This window comes from Chiloscyllium punctatum, chromosome 26 (genome assembly GCF_047496795.1).
Source record: "Chiloscyllium punctatum isolate Juve2018m chromosome 26, sChiPun1.3, whole genome shotgun sequence".
In the NCBI taxonomy this organism is placed as follows: domain Eukaryota; kingdom Metazoa; phylum Chordata; class Chondrichthyes; order Orectolobiformes; family Hemiscylliidae; genus Chiloscyllium; species Chiloscyllium punctatum.
Window position 1 is genome coordinate 51,809,648 of NC_092764.1, and position 21,475 is coordinate 51,831,122.

A 21,475-nucleotide genomic window follows, 5' to 3' on the forward strand; every position below is an offset into this window, starting at 1 on the left:
TATTTGACATGTTGCCATATATACTATACTTGTTATAACACAATAAGAGATGACTTTTAATGTTGCTCGGTTTTAGATATTGTTTCATGTTCATGAGGTGTCCTCAAATCCCAAGCTGTGATCGTGTCCACATATTTAATCTACACAAAAACTTCTATTACAATTAATATTATTATCTACTCTTTGACCAATACAATACTAGCTAACATTAGTCAAATGATACTAATTTTATTAGAGTTTGTAATCGTAATTGTGAAATATTAATGTAAATAGATTGTAATTACTAATTTGGAGTCTTTCAACGTTTGTATTTCACAGTTGTTAAGACAAAGTTTGGGAATGCAGAAGGGGAATTTTGCAAATTTCCTTTTCTGTTTAATGGTAAGGAATACCATAGCTGCACCACAGAAGGCCGTAGCGATGGCTTCCCATGGTGTTCCACAACTTATAATTTTGATGCAGACGCAAAATATGGATTCTGTCCTCATGAATGTAAGTTTTCAGTCTTAACCTGTGTTTTCTATTCATCAAGACAAGCTATTGTATTTTGTGACATAAGAAAGTAAATGCCAGTTTCATCAAACCATGTTTGAACAAAAATAGATGCCGATGAGTAATCAAAGCTTGATCAAAGAGACTTTAACTGAGATGGAGAGATGTAAAATTTAGGAAGGGACCTTCTCAGCTTGGGATCTAGGGAGTTCATGTTATTACTGCCAGAGGGGTGGGTGTAGATAAAAGATAGATGCCCAAAAAGCCAAATTTAGAGTAATAGAATTTAATATGGGAGTTGTCAGCTTGGAGAATATTTGAGAGGGTAGAGGCCATGTAAGAATTTATTCATGGAATGAAAATTTGACATTGGAGAAGTTTTGGCCCCTGAAGACATGAATTGTGGATGAGCAAGGCCATAAACAACAAAAAATGCTGAAAATACTCAGCAGGTCCAACACCACGTGTGGAGAGAAAATCAGGGTTAATGTTTGCAAGCTCCTGTCTCGAAAATCAGGGACTCATGCTGAAGCACAGTGCAACAGACCCATAATTCAATAATTCAAATAAGCTGAATTTCTTCATAACCAAGTCCCTAATTATTGAGGCATGTTTAACAACCTACTGGGATAATCCAACTCAGCATTGCCTCTTGACTGAAAACCAGACTTTTCCTGGTCGTTGTGGCTCATAACCATATTAGATGAGACTTCTATCCACTGAAGTACAGTAAGTAAAGATGATGTCCCCATCATCTTCCCAAACCATGCAGTTTGGAAGATGGCAGGTGCCTGTCCACCTCGAGCCCTATTGAGCCACCTATGTAGCCAGTTAAGACCTCTTTTTAACCTCTGCTGACATTTGACCATCACTTGATTTTTCCATCACATGAGAAGGTTGTGAGGTAAACTCTTGGGGCTATTTGGTGGGCACTGGGGAAGGGCAGAACCTTCTTTTCAGGTGCTCTTTAGTACAATAAAGGTAACCTTTGGTAATAATGATTGTCTTGGAGAACATGGCACTGTCTACCCTTAGCAAAACCACCCCGCCTCCTCGTCAGTTCCTGCCTGACTGTTCCCAGTGCTCCCACATCCCATTCCCCAGAGTTTTTGGAACACATAGCTATCAATGCTCAATCATTCTTAAGGTCTTGGGCCACCATCCTAAGTAGTGACAGTGAACCCAGCAGGAGACACTTTTTATGGTCACTGTTGACAAGATCCAACCTTATCAGTCCTGCTGACTGCCAAAGTGAGTGTACCCCATGACATATTGTTACCAACATAACAGATCAATGCATTATTTATGGTGTATGTAATATAACATTAGATAGCACAGATGTTTAATTGTTCTGATGGGCATCAGTGTTTGAATGCTGCGTAAAGATATTCTGACTTTTTTACTGGAAGAAATGTTGCAAGCTTTTCTGGCTGAGAGCAGCACTTTTATCAACCCGAACATTTCCATTTATGGTGTTGTTGTTTTTGTGCTTTTGTCTAGCACTGTAGACATGTGATTTCACTCAGGCCCAAAAGAAGTGTTTTTGTACTTCATGTTGCTGCATATTTACATGAGTCAGCAGCATGCTGAAATCTATTATAACCATAATTGATCTTGTGCTCCATGTTTAACCAGCAGCTTGTATCTGTAATAATCTATGGTTCAACCAATTTACTGCAGCTGGAGAAGGCTAATGTTGAATATGAGTCATTGAAACAGATGTTCATGTTCTTTAACAGCAACAACATTGAAATAATTTTTTTTAAGTTCCTCACTTTAAACAAAAAAAAAACAAGTCAGGAATATTCTTCTTCATTTCTGTTTGATCAATTTTGGAACTAAATTGTTATCAGTCTGATTTTGTTTCCTCCAAAACGCAAACTCTGATACCCTATGTGATTGTTTTGGGTCCTTACAGTGCTTTTTACAATGGGAGGAAATGCTGGTGGAGAGCCATGCTCGTTTCCTTTCACCTTTGAAAACAGGCAGTACGATAGCTGCACAACAGAAGGAAGATCGGATGGCTACCGGTGGTGTAGCACGACTAGCAATTATGACACAGACAGAAAATATGGATTCTGTCCAGACCAAGGTATTAACAGTTTGTGCGTGATGCATGAACAGAAGGCGGGCTCCACGGTTTGTGAGATATTCTTCATATATTAATCAACAATGTAATTCCTTGAAAACACACTTGACCTTAAGTTTTCCCAAGTTGCAAAGCTGAGTGCCAGGAATGCTAAAAAAGTTGATGAAATGCCAGGCCAGCAGTGCTGGTCATTACATTCAAGAATGGGTGGAACATTTGGAACATTTGGTGTTTTATTGACTGTAAGAACAATCCCACTAATCAACCAGCAAGTTTCTATTCATCCTCCTAGTACAAAAGCAACAGGGAGTAAAACTTGAAGGTTGGTCACTGCAATGGTTCATTTCTGTCGTCAAGGCAGTTCTGTTTGTCATGTAGCAAAGTTTGGTCCTTCAGTTGCATTTACACTTGGCAAAATGTGCTTCGTTTTAAAGGGATTTGAGCATTCCAGGTAGTGCCATATGACTTCAATATTACTGTAAAACAACCAAATATGCATCCCATTCAGAAAAGGATCTTCCAACACTCTAGAAAACTCATTGCTATCAAGAACTACATTATCTGTAGTGTTTCAGAATGTAATGACAGAAGTCGGCAATTATGTAAAATGATGTGTCAAAACTTTTGTCAGCAACATGTGCACAATGAACATTTCTGTATTGTGCTATGATGATTCTGAATCAAGTTAACCATTCAAATGACCAAATCTGAATTTCTGTCACCAAAGGGGAACAGCATGGAGATAGAAAGGCTCATAAATTAGGGAAAGCACATCAGGACAGCTCACTGATGTATTCCTATTTCCCAAGGGCTTCTCCAAGGATTGCCTGCCTGATCTAAAGAGGGGGCCAGCAAATGGATGAACTTAGAAATCACGTTTTCATGGAAGCAGTATTTTTCTATTGTTTGAGCGTATTTGTCACAGCCTGTCTCATCATCTCCCACCAAGTGAGGATGTTCCATTTTGAGGTGCCCTCATATTCATCTTCCTGCTTTGGCAGCATCCACCTCTCCTTGAGGGAGGCTACCAGCCTTGCATTGCTATGGGCCCTCTGACTGGAACTCTATCCTTAAATTCTGCAGACAGTTCACAGTAGAGTAGGGAGCACGGAGGCAGCCGATTACCAGGCTGACTCTTGAAACGTTGCACTACGGGTACATTGACAATATGGATGGCCTCGGCGTCCCATATGGGGACCTATCATTATATCCTTGATGCCCATTGGAAAATCCTTCCATAATAAATCCATACTTACTGTCCTTGATTACTCCATCTCTTTTTAAGGTCGGTTCATCCTGTTTTTCAGAACTGATTCAAGTAATTTCTCCAGTGAATAAATAGAGTTTGACAAATATAACTTTTTAAGTCAATATCGTATAGTAATTTCTTTATTTGAAAACTTTTTCAAATGTCTACTGTGTTGCTCATATACCTGATTTCCCGCATTTCAGCTATGTCAACAATTGGAGGAAACTCAGATGGTTCACCTTGTGTATTTCCTTTCACTTTCCTTCGGAAAACATATGATTCCTGCACAAGCAGTGGGCGTAATGATGGCCTATTGTGGTGTTCAACCACTGGAAACTATGATGAGGACAGCAAGTGGGGCTTCTGCCCTGACAGTGGTAAGTTATAGATGGCATTCGGACAGTATTGAGAAGGGAGTGGAGCACTTTTCACACAGAGGACTCCTAACACTTTGGAAGTCTCGAGTTTGAAGCTCCGGGTTTCTCCTACCCCAAGAGCTGATGCCAGGGAAGGTGCAGACAAAATGCAGCAAATAGGTTAATTGCCCCTCACATAAAAGCAAAATACTGCAGGTGCTGGAAAACAGAGAATGCTGGAGAATTTCAGCAGATCTAGCAACAATTGTGAGGAGAGAAGCAAATTTAACGTTTCGAGCGTAGAAGGCTCTTCTTGATTGTTACTTGCAATAAATACCAAGTGAGAGAGAGTCTTGGTCTTAACAATGTGGGTATTTTGAATGCTGGTGGTGTGTCGCAGATCACTTGGAGCTCAGTCCATGGTGACAATTGTTATGGACCAGACCAACCTCCTCAAAATATTTTGAGAAAGTAACATAGACCCTAATTTTTTCATATTTTAAACGATAATGTGAAGTGCCGTGTTCCTGATGCAGTGCAACAGGTCAAACTGCTTGATGTTAAGCAAAACACAATTTATTCAAACACCATAGTTTAAATACAACAAAACAAAGGAGAACTTAGAATAACTTAACACTTTTGGAAAGTTCAACAGACTAGTAGATCCACTAACTATTACTAATTAACTGTTCCAATATTGTAGCATCTCATTAAGCTACTCCTTGGCAAAAAGGCAAATTCAGAAAAATAGATTTGTCTCAAAGGTCACACAGCAGCACACAGCAACCCCAGTTTCTAGAACATAGAATTATACAGCACAGTACAGGCCCTTCGGCCCTTGATGTTGCAACAACGTGTGAAATTAATCTGATGCCTATCTATCCTGCATCATTCCATTATTTTCCACATGTATGTCCAATGCCCATTTAAATGCCCTTAATGTCAGCGGGTCTACTACTGTTGCAAGCAGGCCATTCCACTCCCGACTATTTGAGTAAAGAAACTACCCCTGATATCTGTCCTAAATCTATCACTCCTCAGTTTAAAGCTATGTCCCTTCATGTTAACCTTCATCATCTGAGGAAAAAGGCTCTCGCTGTCCATCCTACCTAACTCTCTGATTATCTTATACATCTCAATTAAGTCACCTCTCAAACATTTTCTCTCCAATGAAAACAGCCTTCGTTCTCTCAGCCTTTCCTAGTAATACCTTCCTTCCATACCAGGCAACATCTTAGTAAATCTCTGCTGAACCCTTTCCAAAGCTTCCATATCCTTCCTATAATACAGTGACCAGAAATGCACGCAATACTCCAGGTGCGGCCTTATCAGTGTCTTGGCTCTGGAACTCAATCCCCCTACCAATAAACACTAACACATCATATGCCTTCTTAACAACCCTATTAACCTGGGTGGCAACTTTCAGGGATTTATGCAGCTGGACACTGAGATCTCTCTGTTCATCTACACTGCCAAGAAGTTTACCATTAGCCCAGTACTCTGCATTCCTGTTACTTCTTCCGAAGTGAACTACCTCTCACTTTTCCACATTAAACTCCGTTCGCCACTTCTCAGCCCAGCTCTGCATCTTATCTATATCCCTCTGTAACCCTCAACATCATTCAGCACTATTGACAATTCTGCCTACCTTAATGTCATTACGGCTTCTAGCTGTAACCGAGGAGCGGGAAAAGATAGCTTCTACATCATCAAGCCCACAACAGCAGCTGCTTAAAGCTAAATCTAAAACGAAAAAGAAAACCAGAAATCCTGGTCATACCCATCCAGGCTGCCTCCATTGTTCTAATGTTTTAAAAAAATAGCCCAAAGCCTCACAAGTTGTTTATTCTCCGGGTTTTGATAGACTACTCAGCACCTCTGTCTTACAACCTGTCTTCAAAACAAAAAGCAGGAAAAAATACACCCCTTAAATCCACAGCATTATCTCACAATATGCTCTATAACATGCCTATTGTAGTTTGGGAGAAATGGAAAGAGATGGTGAAGGCTCCTACATTCTTGTGATGACATTGCTGACCAGGAGTCTTTTCACCACCTATCACCTGCCTTTGGTAGAATTTATAGGTTCATATTCAATGCATTGGCCACATTATTAATATAACTTCCTTGGTCATCAAGACCGAGAGATGAACCAAGAGCTCCTGGCTCAGAGGCACTACGAGACATCCTGAAAGGTAATGCACTTGTTCAAATCATTTAGAGAGTGCTTGTGAATTTACTAATTATACCTGCAGCAGCATTTGGTCTCCACAGCCTGGATTTTGCAGAATATCTATTCCTGATACAACACGTACCATCCTCTGCATGAAAACGTTGCCCCTTAGGTCTCTTTTATATCTTTCCCCTCTCATCCTAAACCTATGCCCTCTAGTTCTGGACTCTCCGACCCCAGGGAAAAGACTTTGTCTATTTATCCTATCCACGCCCCTCATAATTTTGTAAACCTCTATAACGTCACCCCTCAGCCTCTGACGCTCCAGGGAAACAGCCCCAGCCTATTCAGCCTCTCCCTCTAGCTCAAATCCTCCAACCCTGGCAACATCCTTGTAAATCTTGTCTAAGCCCTTTCGAGTTTCACAACATCTTTCTGATAGGAAGGAGACTAGAATTGCACGCAATATTCCAACAGTGGCCTAAACAATGTCCTGTACAGCCGCAACATGACCTCCCAACTCCTGTACTCAATACTCTGACCAATAAAGGAAAGCATACCAAACGCCTTCTTCACAATTGCAACATTTAAGAGGCATTTGGATGGGTATACGAATAGGAAGGGTTGGAGGGATATGGGCCGGGTGCTGGCAGGTGGGACTAGATTGGGTTGGGATATTTGGTTTGCATGGACGGGTTGGACTGAAGGGTCTGTTTCCATGCTGTACATCTCTATGACTCTATGATCACTATCCAGTAACCCTTGCCTAAGGTGCACTGCTTAAATTTTGAATGATGATAGGATTAAGATAGCATATAATTCATTTTTCAATATGACAACATTCAAAGGTCCCTCTTATTCCTTGCTCTTTCTATTATGATGAATCACCAGTCAATTGAATGACATTACACGATGTTAGGTAGCTGTTACTTTCGTATACACAGAGGTAGGTAACGACAGAGTTGGAACTGTTGGATCTGTGTTATGGCTGACAGCAAAGGGGCAAATGAGAGACACTGCTCTCACCAATAAAATAAATGTGGTCCACCAGAGGTCCAGCATAGTAATTAGGCAAATAATCAGAAAGGCAAGGAACTTTGGTCTTTATTGTCAGAGGGATGGAGTATAAAAGTAGGAAAGTCCTGCTACAACTGTGCAGAACATTGATGAGACTATAACAAGATCACTGTGTACAGTTTTAGTATTTAAGGATGAGTATACTTGCATTGGAGACTGTTCAGAGACGGTCCAGTAGATTCCTAGGATAAATGGGTTTTCCTTTTTTTGAATGTTTGAGCAGATTTCTTTTTATTCATTTATGGAATGAGGGCATCGCTGGCTAGACAGTATTTATTGCCCATTCCTAATTACCCAGAAAAAGTCAACCTCATTGTTGTGGGTCAGGAGTCCCATGTAGACCAGACAGAATAAGGATGGCAGTTTCCTTCCCTGAAGGACATTAGTGAACCAGATGGGTATTTACAACAATAGATTTGGGAGTAAGGTGAATTAGATGGTTTTGGGCAGGAGTTATGGTGGCTCATAAGGTGTGGAGGAGGTGGGTTTCAAAATATCCACGGGTAGCAAGGAAGAGGGCAAAGGGCCATACCTGCAAAGATAGCACACGCATCTTGCCCACAATCTTAAACACTTTTGAAAACAAAGGGGATTCCTCACCCGCCTGCCTCCACAGTAACTGTATAATGGAGTTAACAGCATAATATTTGTGTCAATTGAGCTTTAAACAAACTCTTAATTATTCACTGAACATAAGGATGAGCTGTTGAGTTTGATGATGTATTATGGGAATGACCTTGAAAGTTGTTGGGGGAACTGGTGGTCTAGCCACTGGATCTATTTTACAAGAACACCCCTCACCCTACTGCAAGAAAGAATGCAATATCCAAAATGATGTGTCTGCCATTTTCTTTAACAATAAACATCATCTCTCCTTGTTACTTTTGCAGGCTACAGTCTTTTCCTTGTTGCTGCTCATGAATTTGGTCATGCGCTTGGTTTGGAGCATTCCCAAGATCCTGGAGCGTTAATGGCCCCAATCTACACCTACACCAAAAACTTCAGGCTTTCAAACGATGACATTCTCGGCATTCAAAAACTTTATGGTAAAGCGACAGTGAACCGAAATAATAATAATAGAAATTTTCACATTTGATTTGTATGTTGCAAATCTCGATTGTGCTTAAAATCCCCTTAAGACAATAGTAATTAACGTGACTGCCCTGATTGTGCTACTTCAAGGAGAAGAATCATGAGAGCAGTCATCTAAATATAGTTTTGATATTCTCCACCACCATTTCTATAATACAAAATGCGCAGTGTCAATAAATTTTCCTTTATTGTGGAAGAGGTTGGAATTCTATTCCAATTCTCAGTTACCAGCATCGTCAGGGAATGATAAATACTGAATTATTTATTAGGGATTAATGTGGTTATCAAACCGAAGGCTGCTCAGATGGAACAAGCGGCTAGAAAGTCTGGAAAAATTCCAGATAAACATGGCCAGGATATAGTACTTAACTGATTCATTGGCATGTCATACTATTGACTCAGTTGTTGATGTCTAGTCAAAAGAGTTGAACAGGCATCCACAAAATGAATTGAATTGTGTGTTTCCTGTCAACTGAAAACAAATCTTGTCTATTCTGGGTTCCATTCAGGTGCACCAACTGATAAACCCTTGCCACCAACACAGGGTCCTGTCACTCCTATGAACCTTTGTGAGGAGACCTTGATTTTTGATGGAATTACACATATCAGAGGAGAAATTTTCTTCTTTAAAGATCGGTAAGAAAATTTCCCATTTTAAACCCGCAGTTAAATAAGTCAACAGAAATAAAAATTGATCAAGATGTGAAAAGGGCTGTTCGTTTTTCTGTCAATGATTTTCATGACCATAAAAGGCGAGCTTTCCTCTTGAGTTTGTTCAAGTTTTCTCTTTAAACTGACTTCACAAACTACAACTGGATTATTGTCAGTGTTTCTCCTGTCTGTTGTTTCTGGCAGAGATAGTGGAACATTTGAGGTATACCATGTTATCTTTGAGATTGTTGAAACGTCAAAAAAATAATTTGGAATTAGATGGACAGTGAGCTGCTCAGAACCTGACTACGTTATACTTTATTAACGTTTCATTTTTATGGTGTGGGTACAGTGTTTCAAATCTGGCTATTGGAAAGCTGGAGTTGTCTAAAATTGGAAATCTTTAAAAGTTACCATATATCAATTTAAATTGTCTTTAAAGGAGCCAAGTATCATTTTGGCTGGGCATGGCATGGCATGATGACATGCTAAACTAGTTACCAGTTCTCTCCTCGGGTCTTGCATTTTGTTCCAAATGGGTAATAACCCCACTAACCCAGCTTAGACCAATTCACATCGATCTGCCTAACCTGAACAGATTTAATTACTGTATTATCTATTTGTTTTTAAACATTCTTTCTCCACTGTTATGCTTTATTTTGCAAATGTTGATTGAAAGAAGTTTATATATTTGATTTCCGATGTTACTAATTAATTGCATTAAGCTTCTGTGTTCTGTAAAAACCGGCAAGATCCAAAATCTGCCTCAGACTGACCCAAGGGTTTGTGACATTGTACCTGCAGTCAGCTGTCAAGGTGTTAAATATACCTCTGAGACTTCTAGAAGAGTGTGAGACCTCAAGAGAAAAATTGGCTGCATTTATTATCCGTGGCTGTTTCAACATCTGTGTAGCCTGCGTAGTAACGGGATGCTGCAAAGCGGGAATCTTTGGCAAGCTGCTAAGAAACCAGACTTCTTGTTCTGGGGATAAACACAGCATAAAGTTAAACAGGTCAGTGGGCTGATGGGACATTCCAAACTAGCATTGAACTAGTACAGTAATGAATCGTAGCCGAACCATCAGCCCTTTATGAAGTTAAGATCGCTTCAAAAGATTACTAGCGATCAAGCTAGAAATAGCTGCTTCTCCCACAAAAGGTTCTTAAAATCACAAATGCATCTTCTGTGACAGTGGTAAACTAGCCCTGCCTTTAGTTTTGGATGTGGTTTACTACATCATCCTTATCAAAAGGTCTCCACCTGCAGCCAACTGATTGGGATCCAATATGCAACAACATACAAATTAAGGGCATGAAAAGGCCATTCAGCCCCTCGGACCTGATGTGCCATTTATTAAGATCGTGGGGCTGATTGGATTGTATTCAAACAACCCCTGATAACATGTCCCCTCTTACTTAAGAAGAATCTATCTACATCGGTATAAAAGAATGTTCAAGGACAGTGTTTCCAATGTTTTCACCTATTTTAGGAAGAGTTCAAAAGACTGTCAACCCTCTGAGAGAATGTTTTTGCCTAATCTCTGCCACAAGTTTTAAACAGTATCTGCTAGATTGTCCCATAAGCAAATACATCATCTCCAAATCTACCCTGTCATGATCCTTCAGGACCTTGGATATTTCAATCAAGCTATTCCTTACTCTTCTAAACTCCAGTGGATACTAGACCTATTCTATCCAGCCTCTCCTCATAAGACAACCTGGTCTTTCCAGGTATTAATCTAGTAAGCCCTCTCTGAACTATATCCAACGCAGTTACATCATTCCTGAAATAAGGTGACCAGTTCTGTGCATAATCTAGAAGTAGTTGCACCAATAACTGAGTAAAACTTCTCTACGTTTGTAGTTAGTTACCCTCCTGGTAAATAATAATATTGTACTAGTTTTCCAAATTAATTGCTGTACCTGCATACTAACTTTTGCTATCCATGCATGAGGACACCAGGATTCATCTGCATTTCTGAGCTCTGCAATCTCTCGCCATTTAAATAAAATGATTTTTAAATTATTTCTGCTAAAATAGACAATTTCACATTTTCCCACAGGATACTCCATTTGCCACATCTTTGCACACTCAATGAAGCTACTCATTTTTTTTTGTGTAGCCTCCTTATGTCCTCTTCCAGTTCTAGTCTGTCTTTGTGTCATTAGTACATTTGGCAACCATACGGCGTGTCCCTTCAACTCAGTCATTTATATAAATTGTAATTGGTTGAAATCCCAAGACTGATCCCTGTGGAACACCACTCGTTACATCTTTCCAACATGAAAAAGACTCCTTTTGCCTAATCTCCTCTTCAACCTAACTAAGTAATCCTCTATCCTTGTCAATAAGCTACCACCCATACCATAAGCTTTTATTTTCTGCAGTCATGCTTCATGTGGCACATTACCAAATGCCTTCTGGAATTCCACCAATTTCCTATTTATCCATAGCATGTATTATCTCCTGAAACAACTTCAACTGATTAGTTAAACAGGATTTTCCTTTCACAAAATCATGTTCATTCTGCCTGATTTTTTTGAATTTTTCCAAGCGCCCTGCTATACCTTCTTTAATAATGGCTTCTAATAATTTCCCTATGGCAAATGTTAGGGTAACAGTCCTGTAATTTCTTGCTTTCTATCTAACCTTGCTGAATAAATAGTTGCAATTGTTATCATACAATCTAATAGGAATGTTTCAAATCAAGAGGATTTTAGAAAATTAAAACAATCCATCAATCTTCTCACTAGCCATTTCTTTGAGAACCCTGGGATGAAGTCCATCAGCACCTGAGCAATTCTCAGCCTGCACCTTCGATAGTTCACTCAGTAGCACTTCTGTCTTGATTGTGACTTTCTTGAGTTACTCCCTTCCTTCCATTTCCTTACTTGTTACTGTTTCTGAAATGTTACTTCTATCCTTTTATAGTGAAAACTGGAATAAAACATTTGTTTGATTCATCTGTCATCTCCTTATTTTCTGTTATTAATTCTCCTGTCTCGCTCTCTACAGGACCAACTTGTTTATTTTGTTATGCTTCTAAGGAGCATAGAGTCATACAACATGGAAACAGATCCTTCGGTCCAAATAGTCCACATTGACCAAGTCCCATTGGCCTGCATTTGGCCATAACACTCCAAACCTATTCATGTACTTATTCGAATGCTGTAAATGTATTTTTAAATGGTATAACTGTACCAGCATCCACCACTTCCTCTGACAGTTCATTCCACATATGAACCACTCTTTGTAAAAAAAAAAAAGTTGCCCCTCATGTTCCTTTTTAAAACTTTCTCCTCTCACCTTAAAAATATAGCTCCTAGTTTTGATGTCCCCCCTTATCTATGCCCACCATGATTTTTTTCTATAAGGTCACTCTTCGACATTCTATGCTCCCATGAAAGAAGTTCCAGTCTATCCAGCCTACCTTTTATAACTCGAACCTTCCATTCCTGGCAACATCCTGGTAAATCTTTTCTTAACCCTCTCCAATTTAATAATATCCTTTCTATAACATAGCAACCAGAACTGTCCTGCTGTACACTTCACTCTTGTCTTTCACCTCGTGAAATGCATCACCTCACATTTGTCCAGATTAAACTCTATCTGCCATTTTCTCAGCCCAGCTTTCCAACTGATCTATATCCTGTTATATTCTTTGACAAACTTGTTCATTCCACCAATTTATGTGTTGTCTGCAAATTTACTAATCAGACCATGTATATTTTCATCCAAATTATTTATCTAAATTAGAAGCAACAAAGGTCCCAGCACTGATCCTTGTGCAACACCACTGGTCACAGATTTCCAGTCAGATATACACCCCTCAACAACTACCCTCTGACTTCTATGACCAAATCAATTTACCAACTCATCATGAATCCCATGTGACTTAATCTTTTGAATCAGCCTACCATGAGAGACCTTGTCAAACACTTCAGTAAAGTCCATGTAAATAACATCCAGTAATGTCTGGGTCGAATGCTCTTTGGAAGGTTGATGCAGACGCAGGGGGCCGAATGGCCTCTATCTGCCATGTAGCAATTCTATGATTCTAAGTACTTGGAGATTGAGACCATCCCAACTGTACAAATATTTCTTTCCCCAGTACTGGTACCAATATCCCATAAACCAGAACCCACTTCATCCACATCAGTCTTGAGCCACACATTCATCTCTCTAATCTGATTTGCCCATTTTGCAATAGACTCATGACATATAGAGAAATGACCTTTGGGTTTTTGGTTCTTAATTTGGTGCCTAACTCTTCATACTGACTATGCAGAACCTCTTCCTTTTGTCTTGCTTTGTCAGTAGTACCTACATGGACCATAATGATTGGATCCTCCCCCTCCCATTGCAAGGTCTTCTATCTCTGAGGAGATCTCCTAAACTCTGGTACCAGGCAGGCAGCGCAGATATCTGAACTTAACCTCCTTGTTGCAGAGTGTAGTAGCAATCCTCTTCATTATACTGTTCTACACTACCACTGTATTCTTTCTTATTCTTCTCTAACAAATAATTTCCTGTGTCCATCCATAGTTTATCCTGCAGCCCTTAAGTTTTTCCAGACTACCTGAAAGAACCTCGCATTTGATGGACAATTGCAAAGGCTCATATTCCTATGCTCATGAGCGCTGGATCCCCTCACTTGCAATTAAAACATTCTGTCTCTGAATATTGACCAAATCAGACAAATTGACCCTACGAATTATAGAATCCCCACAGTGTGGAAAGAGACCATTCAGCCCTGAGAGTCTGCACTGACCTTCCAAAGAGCAGTCTACTCAGACTTAGCCTCCTACCCTGACTGCATAACTCCACCTGACTGCATAACTCCACCTAGACACACACAATGGGACAATTTAGCATGGCCAATCTACTTAACCTGCACATCTTTGGACTGTGGGTGGAAACTGGAGCACCTGGAGGAAACCCATACAGACAGGGGGAGAAAGGTGCAAACTCCATACAGACAATCACCCGAGGCTGGAATCAAACCCAGGTCACTGGTGCTATGAGGCAACAGTGCTCACCACTGAGCCACTGTGCCAGTGTGACTGCCTCCTGGTACAAAGAATCCTGCTAACTTTATCACCCACCTGAGGTATCGCAGTGTCTGTATTTCAGTCTCCAGCTGATCAACTCTGAGCCAAAGCTGCTCGACACACTTATTGTGGACCAAACTAGCAATCAGGAATTCCCACCTGCTACACCTATAATACATCACCTCTCCTTCCATTGGTAATTCCTTCCAAGCAATGGTTTAATTATTCCGTTCAACTTTTTAAATATATCTTAATAACCATACTATCAGTTGCAGTACTCTGTGAACCTTAGGAGTAGAATAGATCTTAGTCACTTACCAGATGCCAAACTACAATCTTCTTCTCCTGTAGTAGACTAAGAAACAATTCTTTGTCCTGAAAAAGTTCAGGAATAGCAAAAGCAACAGAATACCTCCTTCCCTTCCTCTCCTTAACTCCCTTATTCACTTAACTCTGACAGTTTATAAGTCACCCTGAACTGCCAAGTCACACAACGTTGGCTAGTTTTATATGCTTCAAAGACAAAGGGCCTGACTGACTCAATCAATGAGGATCCAGGTTCAGTTGATTTTTAACTAAGCTATGCTTTTACTGGAAACCTTGTTAAAACCTTTTTTAAGGCTGGCATCCTCAGAATTCAAATTGTATTCTTCATTTTAATTAAACTACCACCTCCAGACGAAATTAGATTTGCACAAAATAAAAATTTTGACCTTCTTACTCAACACTGGCTCGCACTTAACGTGAAACACAGTAGGTCCCACTTGTTCTGTGGTTTAGCAAAGACAAAACAGAGTTTAAAGCAGAGTTCAAAGATGAATTGCAGGTCATTCTGCTATAACATGCATTTTGTTAATTTGAATTCACTATAATGTGATTGATGAATTGGGTAAACAGTTTCTAAAGTGCAAACTTTTAAATTGTGTATTGGTTATAACACAATTCTGGCCCCATTCGTTTAAATGATGTTGCAATTAAGTGATTTTCTTATAACGTGGGATTGCACAAGAACAGAATTATCACGTTATAGCAGAAGCAACTACAAATATGAAATTGTAACAACCATGCTGTAATGCAGATTGAAACAGTGCAGTTATGCTAATGCTTTATAACACCAGCCAGATTTTCTGCTGTCGAGACTTCTAAGATTTCACTCTTGGGAATAAACCTTGTATAGTATGTCTATTTGTTAGACATGCTCATAGAATAATCTCACAAGGTTGTGAAGCTGGTGGAGATTAAAGGGATACAGAGCTTTAAAACTATGGACACATTCGAAATAAGGATGATATTTAAATCAAGATGTTGCTTGACCAGGAGTCAGTCAATGAGTGAGCACAGAGGTGGTGGGGTAGGACATGCTATGTGTTAAGACACAGACAGCAGAGGTTTTGATGACCTCACATTTAGAGAGGGCAACATGTGGAAGATCAGCAATGAAGTGCTGTGGAATAGAGATAACAAAGGTATGACTCAGGGTTTCAGCTACCAATGAGTGAGATAATCTACCCAATAAATAATACATGTGCTGGTTGCTGGACAAATATACTATTGACAGTTTTGCAATAGTGACGTGTTTGAGTGAGGTGTCGTGTGTATGTGTGAAAGCTAATGCTGTACCTTTGGATAATTCTGCCAAGGAACAGCATGGAGATGAGAAATAATAAGGACCAAAGATAGATGATTAGGTGACACCAAGGTTTCATTACAAATTCATTGTTATTTAATTTCTTTATCACTGCATTGGAGAAGTTTGGTTAACTTTTTATGATCTTCCACATTAGCTTATTTTCATTAATAGAATCAGCCGTTTACAGATGGCCAAGGTATTCTCTTGTTTACTAAAGTTGTCAAGTAGACTTTTTGCACTTTCCTTTTATTAAATTTATAGAAGCATCTTGTTATTTAGATTTTTAAAAAATAATCTTTTAATGAGCATCCTCTTGCAGATGCTGAAATAAGGAACTTCTGCAGCTGGTATTCACTTTGCTGATGATAATTAGAAACAGATGTACTGATGAATAGGTCTATTGTACATTTCCTAAAGTCTTTTGTGCTGCTTAGATTCTTGTGGAGAACCAGAAATCCCCGGTCAAAACCCCTGGGACCAATGCTAGTTGCTACTTACTGGACTGATCTGCCTGAAAAAATTGATGCTGCCTATCAGGAGCCTTTAACTGACAAAGCTGTATTCTTTGCAGGTATTAATTTCAATATTAAATACTTTGATTCAGTTAAAAAAACTTTCTTTTGTCAAAAAAAACTTGTGAATACATATTCAAACTTGGTCAAAATGATTTGATCGATCACATCATTTTCCTTTTAAGACCACTCATCTCATTAGTACATCCTGGTTGTGATATCAAAATATGCCCACATACATAGCAAACATTTGACATTACTTTTGTAAAACTACTTCTAAATTCTGCCATACACTCTACATGCGCGTAGTGGAATAGATTAAAGGAAATTTCAAAAATAAACATTTTTCATGCTTTGACCTTTCACTGTCACAAGGTCACAAATAGAATAAATAATGATCAAGAATTACGTAAAATGTGAAAGAGAATTCAACACTTGCACTGCATGAAGAAATAGCCTGAAACCAAAGTTGGATAAATCTATTTATCAATCTTTTTATTCAGAACTTGGATCCAGCTCTTACAAGACAAAAATGTCACCTTACTCAAATTTACATGAGTCTGATGAATTATTTGTTTTGCAGAGCACATGTATATTAAGATCAAGAATAGTTAATTACAGCACTTACTAGTATTCAATGGCTGTGCTTATTTAGGAGATCAGCACTGGCTTTACACTGCCAGTGACCTGGAGAGTGGATATCCCAAGAAAATCTCCACACTTGGGCTACCAGATGATTTGCCACGTATTGATGCAGTTTTTAACTGGAAGAAAAACAAGAAGACTTACATCTTTGCAGGTGACAAGTTTTGGAGGTAGGCTAATACTCCACATATTAATTGGGTTTTATTTATTTCAGTTCATACTTCGAGTAGTGAAATTATGCTTTGCTTTTATAAATGTGTCAATGTTGATGCTTTAGATTTCCCAAACTGCATGCAGATGACGTATGTTCTTATATTGACAATGTCATGAAGCTTCTGAAAAAAGATGTTCCTTCATAACTTAATATGATGAACTTATACACTCATCAACTGTGACAAAATGTTTCATCCTAACAGATACAATGAAGTGAAGAAAAAGATGGATCCTGGATTCCCTAAGCTAATTGCAGATGCCTGGAATGGCATTCCAGATAATTTGGATGGTGCCCTTGAGTCTCTTGAGAATGGTAATCCTAATGTCCTTGAAATAGACTGAAAGCATGAAATGTCACTGGTTAAGAAACAGGAAGCCAAATAATCCTACTTCTACCATAATGGGATTTGTGATCTGACATGCATATTTCTTAGTTTCTCTCTCTCTCTCTCTCTTTTATAGATATATAAGTTATACAGGAATCATTGTAATGGCAGTGGTTTGTTTTGACAAATTGTGAATATGAAGAGTAGCGACAGTGTTCCAAGTTAATATGCCATACCATAAATTAGAGGAATCATTATCTAGGTCAGCAATTCCTGTACAAGCTCTTAACCTTTGACACTGAGAGATGAGGCATTTTTGAGCCACCTCTTCTATCTGCTATCCTATGCCTGCCTTTATCATACTCAATAACTCTGCCTAACTAATTTTAAGATGTTGAGGATATCCCAAAAGTAAGCCCCCTTCTTCACCCCTCCAACTACAACCCCTGCTTTGTTCACAACATAAGCTTTAGATAGAAATCATTAACTGGAAAGAAACTTTATAAAATGCTTATTTGCGAATGTGTATCAAATATGCAACGTTGTTTCTCATTTTGTACAGGACATACCTTCTTTTTCAAGGATTGGTACTACCTCCAAATGGAAGACCAGAGCTTGAAGATTATTAAAGTAGGAAATGTGAAAACTGACTGGCTCGGTTGTTAGAATAAACATGTTTTTATCACTTATTTTTTTTTGCCAAATAGTCATGTGTCTTACCTGTAAGTTATTGTTAAAGTGACAAATATAACATTGTCTCATGATTGTACCATTAAGCTTGGAATTTTATACCAAGACCAAATACAACAGTATTATATCCAGCTTTGCTATTGAAACAATATTTTTAGGTCAGTCTTTTCATTATTCTGTGAGAACTAAAGAAAAAGTGGTGAAGGCACAGGTTGCCTGAAGTATTGATTTGTGTAGTGCGATGGAATTATAATGAAAACCAATTATTTAAATATTTGAAAATGCTTTCTGAACTTGACTGGTATAATTTTTAAACATGGGCCACATTTATTTCTTTTAAAATACAGGAAATGCTTAAACAAATCTCGATTAGTTTTGCAGTTTTGTGTTCTATGCAGTGATATTGTTAATCACTTGTGTGTCATTATCAGTAAATCTGCTTTCTCCACACTGACAGTATCGAAACAACATTATCATAACCAATAAAGTGAAATAGTCAGCTATCAAAAATAGGTCATGGTTAGTACTTGTTAGGAAAAACAAATGTCATGGATTGCTGAAAATAATCAATCAGAATACTGGTGCTAACTGATATTTCTCAACAGTACCATTGTGGAGGAGAATACTTAGCAATACAGCAGTTTCTGTATTACAAAATATTATTAAAACATTGACAACTTTCAAGAAGCACTGGTGTTTCAACTTCAGATTTTCAAATTTTACAGTGTTAACTACAAAGCAACACAGTTTGTGATATTTTGAAGCAATCTTGTACTAATTTTAGTTTTTTTCTTAAATTTGATATTCAATAAATTTGTCTTAATGAGCTTGGAGTTCATTTTTGTGATTATTTAGATATCAGTGAAAGGGCAATAAGAGCAGATAAAGTCATCTTACGATTCACTTCGTCCAGAAACTATTTACACTCCTACAACAAAATAAATAACAATATGGATAATCCTTGCCTGGAGCAAGACACTTTGAAAATTCTCTCTTTAATAACATTTAATAGCAATTCAAGGAGGCATACTAAATTTAATTGCATAGCCATGAACTTCCAATATTTGTTATGAATGCCATAAATTAGGCCAGTATGAACTCTGGTCCTCCAGTGCTGAATTTATGCCAAACAATTCCTGGAGAATGAATGAGAATGTTCCACCACTAAGTGAATCAAAATCTACACAGCCAAAGTTTAATTCTGAGACATTGCAGTAAAATGGATTTGACCTTTCAAAACTCTGGCTTTTACTGAAGTACAATAAAATCTTCAACATGCCAATCTCCGATTTCCTAAACCATGTTTACTGAACATAGTGTAGATTGAGTTGAAAGGTGTGGCGCTGGAAAAGCACAGCAGGTCAGGCAACATAAGCCCTTCAATGTCGACTTTCCTGCTCCTCGGATGCTGCCTGACTTGCTGTGCTTTTCCAGTGCCACACCTTTTGACTCTGACTCTCCAGCATTTGCAGTCCTCACTTTCTCCACTGTGTAGATTATTCAAGTTTGACTTCACAAGGGGCATGGATGTGAAACGTAGGACCATGTGTAGGCCATTCATCCCCTCAAGTTTGTTCCACCATTCAATGAGGTCATGGCTGGTCATGTTGCAGCTGTGTAGGACATTAGTTAGGCCACTTTTGGAATGTTGCATGCAATTCTGTTCTTCCTATCGGAAAGATGTGAAACTTGAAAGGGTTCAGAAAAGATTTAGAAGGATGTTGGAGGATTTGAGCTATAGGGAGAGGTTGAATATGCTGGGGCTGTTTTCCCTGGAGCGTCAGAGTCTGAAGGGTGACCTTATAGAGGTTTATAAAATCATGAGGGGCATGGATAGGATAAATAGACAAAGTCTCTTCCCTGTGGTGGAGGAGTCCAGAACTAGAGGGCATGGGTTTAGGGTGAGAAGGCAAAGATATAAAAGAGACCTAAGGGTAACTTTTCCACGCATGGTACGTGTATGGAATGAGCTGCCCGAGGAAGTGATGGAGGCTGGTACAATTGCAACATTTAAAAGGCATCTGGATGGGTATATAAATAGGAAGGGTTTGGAGGGATATGGGCTGGGTGCTGGTAGTTTGGACTAGATTGGTTTGGGATATCTGGTCAGCATGGACGAATCAGACTGAAGGGTCTGTTTCCGTGCTGTGCATCTCTATGACCCAATGACTTTATCTCTTCTGAGCAGTCTGGACCTAATTCTCAGACTAAGTGTGCACCCCACACCAGTTTGATAACCTCAAACCAGTGAAAAAATTTGTCTTTGTCTGGCCTGTCTTTTCTTGTTAATATCCTGAAGGATTTAATCAGATCACCCCAAACCTTCTAAATTCTACAGAAAGCAGGCCTAATTTGTATAATGTCTCCTCTTAACTCCTGAAGTCCAAGTATCAGTCTTGTACGCCTCCAAGGCCAATATATCCTTCCTAAGGTGTCATGTCCAGATCTGCTCACAGTACTCCAAATGGGGTTTAACAAGAGTATTGTATAACTGCAGCAGAACTTCTGCATCCTTGTACTTTTTTTCCTCTAGATATAAAGCATTGCATTCCATTCTTGATTATATTCTCCCTGTTTGTGTCATTTTTAAAGCTCTATGCACCTGAACAACCCCCCCGCCCCCCCCATCCCCAACCTCACCCAACAAATCTCTCTGGATATCCACTCTATTTAACTTCACACCATCCAGAAAGTACCCTAATCTATTCCGGTCCAAACTGGAGAACCTGTCACTTGCTTACATTGAGCTCTATCTGTCCCAGTTTTGCCCATTCACCTTGTCTACCAATATTTACACTGTCTGCAATGTCACCTGTCTGAAGATTCTTGTATTATAATCAATAATGGCTTGTACCAAGAGCAGGAACACCAGCATTTAGGAATGCTAAGCTCATTCCATTTATAAAGAGTCTGTTCTAATTTCAATAAGCAAAATGTGGCTTCAATATTCCTGCTTAAACGAAAGTTAAAATTGCTTCTGTACAATACAGCATACAGGTAGGACAAAGAAAAAGTGATTCAATTGCTTATTTGTAACTGAATCATAACAAAAATTTGATTTTCTTATGGTTGTTGGTTGATAAACTAATGGTGCCCTCCTTATCCAATTGTTAAGGAAAAAATAATAAGTTATTTAATTCTACCAATGGCATTTATGTTTATTTCTTAGGAAATTCAGCACTCCAACAGTCAAGACAATCAATTGCACATTTAGACTTGTAAATTGGT

General features: G+C 38.9%; 1 protein-coding gene across 1 annotated transcript in view; it reads left to right on the plus strand.

The window, feature by feature from the left end:
• The window catches only part of mmp2 (matrix metallopeptidase 2), a 31,901-nt gene extending 12,828 nt beyond the window's left edge, over window positions 1-19,073 (plus strand). Inside the window, exons 5-13 of the mRNA XM_072547390.1 lie at window positions 319-492; window positions 2,411-2,584; window positions 4,034-4,207; window positions 8,327-8,482; window positions 9,038-9,164; window positions 16,296-16,432; window positions 17,029-17,188; window positions 17,435-17,544; window positions 18,120-19,073. Of these exons, the coding sequence (XP_072403491.1) occupies window positions 319-492; window positions 2,411-2,584; window positions 4,034-4,207; window positions 8,327-8,482; window positions 9,038-9,164; window positions 16,296-16,432; window positions 17,029-17,188; window positions 17,435-17,544; window positions 18,120-18,223 (1,316 nt within the window). The 3' untranslated portion in view covers window positions 18,224-19,073. The remainder of the gene's footprint in view (window positions 1-318; window positions 493-2,410; window positions 2,585-4,033; window positions 4,208-8,326; window positions 8,483-9,037; window positions 9,165-16,295; window positions 16,433-17,028; window positions 17,189-17,434; window positions 17,545-18,119) is intronic.
• Window positions 19,074-21,475: the final 2,402 nt, after the last annotated feature.